This window comes from Cajanus cajan, chromosome 1 (assembly GCF_000230855.2).
Source record: "Cajanus cajan strain Asha chromosome 1, NIPB_CcT2T_4, whole genome shotgun sequence".
Lineage (NCBI taxonomy): Eukaryota > Viridiplantae > Streptophyta > Magnoliopsida > Fabales > Fabaceae > Cajanus > Cajanus cajan.
In genome coordinates this window covers 33,478,293-33,489,920 of record NC_138517.1, presented here as the reverse complement: position 1 = coordinate 33,489,920, position 11,628 = coordinate 33,478,293, and the positions used below count along the sequence as shown (strand labels likewise).

The window sequence follows — 11,628 nt, the reverse complement described above, 5'->3', positions numbered from 1 at the left end:
TATCCATGGAGATAATGGGTCATCTTCTCGAAATATATAATCAAGATTAATTGGATTGCAACTTGCTTCAATTTCTCCTTCGCTTTTTCTCATTTGATGCCTCATTTTCCATTTCATGTTGTAATGTGTAAAGACAAGTTTTTGCAACTTTCTGTACTTAAGGTTATTCCTTGTCTTTGTATGAATATACCTAAACGTACTCCAGTTTCTTTCACAATTTTTGCTGAAGTTGTTTGACTTAAAACTTTAATAGTCACACGTTGAAGTTCAGGAGAGCATGAACCAAACATCAACCACACCATTCAGCTTTTAAGAGAACAAGAAAAAAAAAGTATTATTTATAAAAAAATACGTTTATTTATTAACAAAGGAAGAAACTATATTTACCTGGATTCATTCTAGACCAAGCTCTTTGAGCTTGAGGTGTAGCAAATGTTTCACCCATGTCTTTAAACAATACCAACTATATAACATTATATTATATAAGATATCAATACATAGTTATATAACAATAATTTTAAAAACAAAATATAATTATTTATTATTAACTGAGTTCAAAGCTTTAATTTGATCATCAATGTTTCTCTCCAATTTCATAATGACCTTTTTGGTCCCTTCAAATGTCTCTCGATATACATCAAATCCATATATTCAACTCCATATTGAAATCGTGGATTAAGAAAATAACCTAAAATCTAAATAGCTAATCAATATGTATATATAATTGTATTAATGTATTACTTTATATAATAAAAGTAAAATCATAATGACATACCAGCAGAATGAAGATCAGAATGCATGAATCTCCAATGCTTGTCAATTATTTCTTAGTATTGAGAATAATAATGAGAATTTTTTTAAATTGATTGTTTTGCTCGATCAATTGCCTCATATATAAAACTCATTGTTGGTTTCTCATCGCCATCAACTAGCCTCAAAACTTTTACTAAAGGCTCAAATACCTTCAATAAATCATTAGCCTTGCTCCAAAAATCATTGCCAATAATAATTTGTCTTGCTTCAAATGCCAATCCATTTTTGTCTCTTCCAAATTTAGATAATCTAAATTCTTCAAAGTTAAACATGTTCCTCAAGCCTTGCTTTTGTTGCACAATCGCTTGAAGTGGTAAGAATTGTGTTGCAAACCGAGTAACACCAGGACAAATAATTTCTCTACCTCCAGTGTATTTTTTCATGAGATTTACAATCCATGTGTGATTGTAGATAAAAGTTGTTACTACTTTTGCATCACTTAATAACTTTTGCACATTCTTTTTTTTTCCTATATCCTCCAAACAAAGATCCAAACAATGTGTAGCACATGCAGTCCAATATAAATGTTGTCTCTTTTCCATCAACTTTTGATCAGCTGCTTTAAGTGCTTTTTCATTATCTGTAACAACTTGAATTACAAATTCTTCTCCCACTTCGTCCACAACCGTATCCAATAATTAAAAGTAGTAATTAGTATTTCAAGTGTCAAGACTAGAAGCATCAATAGATTTCAAGAAAATTGTTCCCTTACTACAATACACTAGAAAATTCATAATATGTGTATGATTTACACTATCTGTCCAACCATCACACATTTATGTTACTCTTTTTTCCTTCCATGTAGTTTTCAACTTGCTTATGCACTCTTGCATGCTTTTATATTCAGCTTCTAAATACACATCAGAAACTTCATAAGGTGTAGGGCATTTATCTAATAGACCAACCTCAACTGCTACAATAATCAAATTATGCAACCATGGAGAATTTGATAAATTCATAAGTAAGCTTTCATAAATTATAAACTTGCTTACCGCTTCTCTAAGCTTTTTCTTTAATGTTTTCATAAGACTCCCACCTATTTTTGGTTGTTTCATACTTTTACTTCTCACAAGATCCACATTTGTAGATCTTAAAGCAAAAGTAGCATCTTCTTGTCTTGAAGTTTGACTAACACTCATGCGAGAGCTTCCACCTGATTCATTGATGTTATTAGATCCTCGTGTTTGTTGTCTGAATCGTTGTCTATCTTCCCACTCACGTTGTGATCTAATGCTTTATTGTGAAGCTATCCTCATCTCTTCATCACTATCTTCTTCATCATCTTCTCTTAATCGTGATTCAAATTCTTCTTTTCTTTTTCTAAAGTCAATTTTCTTTTCTTTTTTATATTTGAGAAGTTTTATCATTTTCTCCCTAACAAATGATGTGACTCTCGGACAACCTGCTACTTGACCTTTATGATGTGCTATGTGTTGCTTCAATCTTGTAATGTCACTCCTTATTATTTTTTGACAAAGTTTACATTGGACATTGTCGCGATTTCTTGCTATAGGTACTCCAAAATGCCATCCAAATTGTCGCTTGGAGCACCTTCTAGTCTTCCTATAGAAAATTCTTCACTTGATGTCATTGTGTATATATATCTGTATAAAATCTTGAAAATATAATATCAATCAATAATTAAATTATATTTCAAACTTCATAAAAATGACTAATAAATTAACATAAAAATAAATATAAACAAGCTAATATTAATATGCATAAAATTAGGCTAAACATCTTATTATATATAAAAATCTCACAAAATATTCTAATAATCATTCACATGTATTATAAAAATAATAGTAATCTAATATAAAATTAAAATATTAATAATTTATCTTTATTAATATTATAATTAATATTAATCATTTTCATATATTTTAAATATAAAAATATTGATCTAATGATTCTGATCTAAGTATTTATAAATATTAATTATTTACATATATTATAAATAAAGATAAATTTCAAATTTCAAATTCAAACCGCAACAAAATTCTAATTATTTAATCTAAATTTTTAATTTTTAATTTCTAATCTTTATCAACAACCCAACACAATACTAGAGATTCATGTTAGGCCCATGACCCACCATTTGACAATTCTAAATTTCTAATCTTTGCCAACAACCCAACAAAATACTAGAGATTCACATGTCTCATTATGTAGGTAAAATTAATATTAAAATTTCTCATTAAAGGCCACAAGGCCCAAAGGCCCCAAAACGTGCCAAATTCACATTTCATTCATTAAAAATTATATTAAAATATTTGGCAAGGTATCCATTCGTATGGGTCGATGGCGTCGTTAACCACAGATTCTAGATTCACCATAACAGCACAGCCAAAATCACATATTTATCATCGCGGAACCAGTGGATCAGAGTCCACCTATTTCAAAATCGCACAAAGAGTGCGGCACCGACAACAACACTGACAACGCAAACCAATGTTTTGAGAGTGCAGCACTAGTAACAACATTGGCAAGGCAACATCAACAACAAACAAAGAGAAACAAAGATAAGAGGCAAAAAACTTATAATTAACAAGCAAGCTTCCTACTTGGTACAGATACAAAGGATTATCCGTATTCCAAAGTTTCGCATGAAAGTGAGTTACTAACTTTCCAACCTTCTAAGTTCTAAGTTATTGTTTTTTACTTTTTAAGTCATTTTAAAGTTTCAACCAACATTATTGATCTGAATTCTGAAACGATTCTTTGTTCTCTCTGAAATGATTCTCCAAAGTTACTTTTCTTTATATATAAGAAAGTTACTTTTTTAAAACGATTCTCTGTTCCAACCTTCAATTTGTCGTATTGTGGATTCATCGTGGATGTGTTGTGGACGCAACACCATTACGTTGCGAAAAAATGTGTGATTTATGGTTTTACTGTAATTGCGGTCTGATACTATTGCGGACAAGGCCGCAATTGTAATATTGTGGCCGCAATACGTAATGCGGTATGCAATTTAAAACACTGACCACACCTAAGACCAAATTAGTCTCCATACATCATAAGCTCACTTGGCACCTGAGACAAGTTGTCATCCTTATTGACGGGGTAGCACACACAATTTTATAGAAGAATGATTAGTCAAGTTCTTAGGCCTTAAAGCTCAATCCACTAATCCACTTTGCATCATGGTTGGTAATGGAATGAAATTGAGTGCCACCAGCTATGTGTGGGTGTATCTGTGACACCCTCTACCCCAACATAATTACTTAATAAGCATTAACTATATTAAAAAAATATATTAGAGTGATAATAAATATCATAAGGTAGAAGATGCACATTCGTAATTAACATTTATACCAAACTCAAGAAGTCATAATAAAACAAAGATTATAAATTAATCCCAGTAAAGGTGGCAGTGCCTCCTAGTTAGGAATCAATTTATAATCTTTTTTATATCATACAAATATATTTAAATTTCAAAAGAAGGAAAATAAAACATTATTATCCCAGAAAGAAGCCTAGCTAAGCCCGATGTCACATCCTATCAGAGCATGCCCACTTAAGCCTCTAGACTTCATTACCAACATCCTCATGATTAAGATTACCTGCAACATAAATTTAAACATATACAAGAATAACAAGAGGAGTGAGAAACTTCTCACTTAGTTGCAGGTATAGAAATAAAAGTTAAATAGCACACACACATACAATATAATCAATATCATATATATATATATATGTACATTTATAAATCATGCAATGATTTTATTGACTCGACTCACAAAATGCATGCATGTGGCGCCATACGGAAGTTTCAGAATTTATCACTGGTGACCCAAAGGTACACCTATCACTGGTGTTCATACACCTCGTTAGCATGTTACATCACTGGTGTCCCGAAGGCACACCTATCACTGGTGTTCATACACCTTGTTAGCATCACTGGTATGCGGCCTCAGCGGCACACCTGGAATAATATATGCATATGATGCATGTCATACATTCATAGACTCAACATTTAGCATATTACACATATAAGATTCATATTTCATAATTATGATTTATTTTATTAATCCAACTTTAATAGTCCAATAGTCCAACGGTCCAATGGTCCAATCAGTCCAATAGTCCTACGGTCCAATAGTTCAACAGTTCAATGGTTCATTCATGGATCATAGGTCACAAGTCATGAGTACATATTTCATACAGTCATATCCTCATAGGTCCGCACAGGTCTCATATATACTTCATATACTCAAGTCATAATAAGATCTTCATAAGTTCGTATAGGTATTTTTATTTTAAAACTTATTCATTTTTAACATCAATTACATATTTATTAATTAATAGGAGGCTTAGCCTTCCATATCGTTATTAATAAACAATTTATTTATTTTTCTTTTATAAAAATAGTATAGTTATTATTTACTACAGACAAGAAATCAAGTAATATAAAAAGCAAAGCACATTAATAACAATATTTCATACAAACAACAGACATAAGATCGGGAGCCAATCTACAAACAACTATTTAACGATTACTCCCACACCCCCAAGCGAGGTTTCCCACTCCCCCCCTTACCTGGATATACAGAAATTTGGGCAGAATCTCGCTAAAACTTAGAGCAGAACTCCTTCCCCTAGGCTCCTTCAGTCTAAGCAGAACGTAGAGAGAAAAATTACAAGAGAAGAGAAATGAGAAGTGTTTTAGGGAGGTTCTGAAATGAAGAATTGAGGGGCTATTTATAGCCTTCAAAAGACATTAAAATATAAGGAAATTAGGTTTAGTGGATGAGTTAGTGGTGGTAGTGGAGGAGTTAGTGGTGATGGTGGATGGTTAGTGGAGTTTAGTGGACACGTCCTTTGGCACTCCCATTTTGACCTTCTAGACGACTGAATTTGGTCACGAGGTCTTCATGAAAGTTGTAGCTTAGGATGTTATCTTTTCAATCGTTTTGGAATCACCGAAAAAGGAGATCTATAACTCCAGATATGACTGTTTTAGTGAACAGGGGTCAGGCTGCCAGCGTGAGTTAAATATGTTGCGGTTTTTAGAATATTCAACATGGTAGATGAAGGAATTTGAAAATGGTTTCTTCATAACAGTTATAGTATTTTATCTTAGCTTTCCATGGATATAAAGTTTGTATCATTTGGACAACCACAGACCGAGTTATGCCCCAAAACCCGAGGCTTGCCAGTCAGCCCAGCGAAAACGATTTTAACAAAAAGAAAGTTTACAACTATCTAATTAAGCCCAACAATATACATATGTTTCTAAAGCCTATAATTAAGCATAAATGGAGTGTGAATTAGTTACAATTGAAGTAAAATATAATCACCAAATTATGACTAAATAATAATAATAATAATAATAATAGTAATAATAACCATTTTGAAAACTGGGATGTTACAATACTTCCCCCCTTTTAAGAAATTCGTCCTCGAATTTTTTGAAACGAAGAGGTTTGACTATGACTCGTTCAAGATTCTTCTTAAATTTCCTTGGAAAATCCACAACAGAGTCTAGACATATTATTTCACTTCCAAACAGGAACATCTAAAGGCTACAAAAGTCCTAAAAGGCTTCTGATGTTCTGTCTCATACTTATACCATACTAAATATAAGTACATAATATCCTCTATTCCTCTCTTTACTTAAGGCCACCACGCTTCCGCTGCGCCACTCTGATGCACCTTAGTAGCTCTTAAAACTCCCTTTAAGATCATCTTCCTAAATTCAAGATTACTAGGCTATAGATCCTATCATTGAACCCCAAAATACCATCAACTTCTACTCATAAAGGGCTATTTATACCTCTACCAATCTTCTCCACTTGGTTCACTAAGAAAGAATCTAACTCCTAAGCTTCTCTAATCTCGTCCATTAATTCATTAGTCATTTTCAACATACTAAATTCAATGCTCCTAAGGGTGAGCTCACACATCACGCTTAAGTCGCTAAGTTCTTTAATCAAATCCAATCCTTAAATATATTAGTGATCATCGTAATCAAGGCATCTGTCATAATATTGATATTACTTCTATGATCATCTGTAAAGATCAAGCACCTAAGCATGTTATACATATCAAATTACTAATTTTACTGCTCCATCTTCAACCAATTCAAACCCCTATCCATCACCTTATTCTATAGTCTCATATCTTGTTACCAATATGAATCAACTAATTGTATTTCTCCAATTTATCTCAATGATCCACTTGTTACTCGAGTCACACCTAGTTTTTCACCACTAGGAGTAATCTCACAAGTCAGACTTAAATCCCTAAAAAGATCCTTCTTTCTAATCATAAGGAAAAATATAAAGGTTTCCTACTCAAAACATTGGTTACCACAATGGCTTTGGCCAAATAACTAATAAGATCAAAATCTTATTCCTTAAAAATTTCTAACTATCTCTTTTGGTCAATAGATATTTAAAACTCTTATGATCGCTAAATACCTCAAGCTTAGAATCATATAGGTAATGTCTTCAAATCAAGGTCATGGGTAAGGTAATTCCTTCTCATAAATTCTCAATTTTCTAGAATCATAAGCTACTTATCTGTTCCTTCTTGCATCCACACTCTATCGAATCTTATCTTAGAAACATAACTATGTTCCACAAAAGACTTACTAAAATCTAGTAGTATTAACACTAGTCAATCTTGCCTTAAGAGTTGGAACTACTCTCATACTTACTATCCCACATAAAGACAATACTCCTCTCAGTGAATGTAGTTAAGGGCAAAGCTATCTTAGAAATTCCTTCAATAAATCTCCAATAATAATAAGCTAACATCATAAAACTCTTATCTTCACTAATTGGCTTAGATATCTCCCCACTTAAATACAACTTCTACCTGAGACATATCCATGTTTACCTTAACTGGAATTTACAAGAACTAGAAAACTTATCTTATACAATAAAAATAATAAATCAATCAATCAATAAATAAGATAAAATAAAATAGTAATACTTAACATACAACCGTCTTGAATATATCTCCACCTTCAACTACAATATGATCATATCACACCCTAAGATCAATCTCACTAACCACACGACATTCACCAATTGATCCCTAAGGTAATCTATCCACATATCAACATACATGCTTACTAAATCATATTAGAATACCAACTTTAAACCTTCAAATATACCATCGATAAGCATGTACATGAACAAACTTTATCACATAGCATTATACAACCTTTAAACAACCTCTCAATCCTTATGCAAACACCCCAAAACAAAATCAATTCTTATCCTTGCATTGCCTAACGATTCAAAAATATCATGAAACCATACATATCCCTTCAACAATGTTTAAAGAAAATGATACCTAGAGAGTTATACTTATTAAAATGATCTCAAACCTATCTCAAAATAAAGATAAGAGAATAAGCTACAACTCCTACGAAGACATAGAATTCTAAAAAGATCATCTTCTTAGCTACAAATTTCAAAAACCGCAGCAGATATATTCAGCGCTTATAACTAGACCTTTGATCACCAAAGTAGCTATAACTAGAGTTCTATACCTCCGTTTTACCTGATTCCAGTTCTATTAGAAAGATAACGTCCAAAGCTACTACTTTTGTGAAGACCATAAAATCTGATTCTGTCAATATGATACTCATACAGGCACAACAAAATTTTAACGAAAATAATCCCCATATTATACAGCAATAGTGTACTAACATTTCACAAAATACCTCAACCATTCCAAACTCACTCCTTTCCACCTTAAACTCATATTCAAGCTTTCCATTACAATCCTAGACCAAAACAGCTCACATATTTAGTGCAAAGGACTTAGAGAATAATATTCACATATTACCTAAACCATAAAAGTTAACATGAAGCACCAATACTCAAGGAACGTTTCAACCTCTCATCAAAATATCAAAACTCCAATTCTCATATACAACCTCCTTGGATTCAATCGCTACTACTATAGATTCCTAAATTTCACTAATCGTAAACTTTTGACAAATTAATGTCTCTCCTAATTCTAAGGTCTCAATAGGCTTTATCCGTACTATTGGTACATAAGCTCACCATACGAGTGATACTACTCAACCACTACTTCTTACGTAAGCAAGAAGTATCAAACAAATAAGCAATTATGAAAAGAGCAATCAAAAATAGCATCATCAAATTATATCATGTCTATCAAACAAATCCTGAGAACACAATGCACACAACATAATCAATCATCATATTAGCACATCAATCAACTCATCACATTATTAATCTACCAAACAAGCATAGTAGACTCATAACTCACGGCCGATTGGATCGGCCTGCTCTGATACCACTAAATGTGACACCCTCTACCCCAACATAATTACTTAATAAGCATTAACTATATTAAAAAAATATATTAGAGTGATAATAAATATCATAAGGTAGAAGATGCACATTCGTAATTAACATTTATACCAAACTCAAGAAGTCATAATAAAACAAAGATTATAAATTAATCCCAGTAAAGGTGGCAGTGCCTCCTAGTTAGGAATCAATTTATAATCTTTTTTATATCATACAAATATATTTAAATTTCAAAAGAAGGAAAATAAAACATTATTATCCCAGAAAGAAGCCTAGCTAAGCCCGATGTCACATCCTATCAGAGCATGCCCACTTAAGCCTCTAGACTTCATTACCAACATCCTCATGATTAAGATTACCTGCAACATAAATTTAAACATATACAAGAATAACAAGAGGAGTGAGAAACTTCTCACTTAGTTGCAGGTATAGAAATAAAAGTTAAATAGCACACACACATACAATATAATCAATATCATATATATATATATATGTACATTTATAAATCATGCAATGATTTTATTGACTCGACTCACAAAATGCATGCATGTGGCGCCATACGGAAGTTTCAGAATTTATCACTGGTGACCCAAAGGTACACCTATCACTGGTGTTCATACACCTCGTTAGCATGTTACATCACTGGTGTCCCGAAGGCACACCTATCACTGGTGTTCATACACCTTGTTAGCATCACTGGTATGCGGCCTCAGCGGCACACCTGGAATAATATATGCATATGATGCATGTCATACATTCATAGACTCAACATTTAGCATATTACACATATAAGATTCATATTTCATAATTATGATTTATTTTATTAATCCAACTTTAATAGTCCAATAGTCCAACGGTCCAATGGTCCAATCAGTCCAATAGTCCTACGGTCCAATAGTTCAACAGTTCAATGGTTCATTCATGGATCATAGGTCACAAGTCATGAGTACATATTTCATACAGTCATATCCTCATAGGTCCGCACAGGTCTCATATATACTTCATATACTCAAGTCATAATAAGATCTTCATAAGTTCGTATAGGTATTTTTATTTTAAAACTTATTCATTTTTAACATCAATTACATATTTATTAATTAATAGGAGGCTTAGCCTTCCATATCGTTATTAATAAACAATTTATTTATTTTTCTTTTATAAAAATAGTATAGTTATTATTTACTACAGACAAGAAATCAAGTAATATAAAAAGCAAAGCACATTAATAACAATATTTCATACAAACAACAGACATAAGATCGGGAGCCAATCTACAAACAACTATTTAACGATTACTCCCACACCCCCAAGCGAGGTTTCCCACTCCCCCCCTTACCTGGATATACAGAAATTTGGGCAGAATCTCGCTAAAACTTAGAGCAGAACTCCTTCCCCTAGGCTCCTTCAGTCTAAGCAGAACGTAGAGAGAAAAATTACAAGAGAAGAGAAATGAGAAGTGTTTTAGGGAGGTTCTGAAATGAAGAATTGAGGGGCTATTTATAGCCTTCAAAAGACATTAAAATATAAGGAAATTAGGTTTAGTGGATGAGTTAGTGGTGGTAGTGGAGGAGTTAGTGGTGATGGTGGATGGTTAGTGGAGTTTAGTGGACACGTCCTTTGGCACTCCCATTTTGACCTTCTAGACGACTGAATTTGGTCACGAGGTCTTCATGAAAGTTGTAGCTTAGGATGTTATCTTTTCAATCGTTTTGGAATCACCGAAAAAGGAGATCTATAACTCCAGATATGACTGTTTTAGTGAACAGGGGTCAGGCTGCCAGCGTGAGTTAAATATGTTGCGGTTTTTAGAATATTCAACATGGTAGATGAAGGAATTTGAAAATGGTTTCTTCATAACAGTTATAGTATTTTATCTTAGCTTTCCATGGATATAAAGTTTGTATCATTTGGACAACCACAGACCGAGTTATGCCCCAAAACCCGAGGCTTGCCAGTCAGCCCAGCGAAAACGATTTTAACAAAAAGAAAGTTTACAACTATCTAATTAAGCCCAACAATATACATATGTTTCTAAAGCCTATAATTAAGCATAAATGGAGTGTGAATTAGTTACAATTGAAGTAAAATATAATCACCAAATTATGACTAAATAATAATAATAATAATAATAATAGTAATAATAACCATTTTGAAAACTGGGATGTTACAGTATCAATTCAAGTTCAGGGATAAGTCTCTACTATTGACTGGTGTGTTTTATCTCTTAGTGGTGTGAACTTGGTGTTAGTGATCCAATGGTTGAAATCCTTAAGGCCAATTCTCATTGACTATGCTAAATTGACTATAAAGCTCATGTAGTCAAGACATATGATTGAATTGAAAAGGGATCGCGACATTGGGCTCAACTCAGTCACCACCCATCAAATTCGTCGCATGGTTCACACGGATGAGGCAAGTGCCTTCTTTCACATCCGTGTCATACTGATGAAACATTCTTCAACCCAAACCAATAACCCACACGACCACCACCCAGACATCACCAACCTCACCCACA

The 11,628-nt window shown here is 32.8% G+C and overlaps 1 protein-coding gene and 1 long non-coding RNA gene across 2 annotated transcripts; both read right to left on the bottom strand.

Annotated features, from left to right (window-relative positions):
• Positions 1-857: 857 nt before the first annotated feature.
• LOC145954268 (uncharacterized) lies at positions 858-1,952 on the bottom strand. Its single transcript, XM_083068226.1, has 2 exons — positions 1,871-1,952; positions 858-1,426 (listed from the first exon to the last, which is right to left on the bottom strand). Exons 1-2 carry the CDS (start codon positions 1,950-1,952, stop codon positions 858-860), a joined length of 651 nt encoding a protein of 216 aa, XP_082924352.1.
• Positions 1,953-4,093: 2,141 nt separating this feature from the next.
• On the bottom strand, positions 4,094-11,297 carry LOC145949476 (uncharacterized). The gene is made up of 3 exons (XR_014427686.1): positions 10,450-11,297; positions 5,357-9,472; positions 4,094-4,379 (listed from the first exon to the last, which is right to left on the bottom strand). It is a non-coding gene; the product is annotated as an uncharacterized LOC145949476 (long non-coding RNA).
• Between the last annotated feature and the right edge of the window lie 331 nt (positions 11,298-11,628).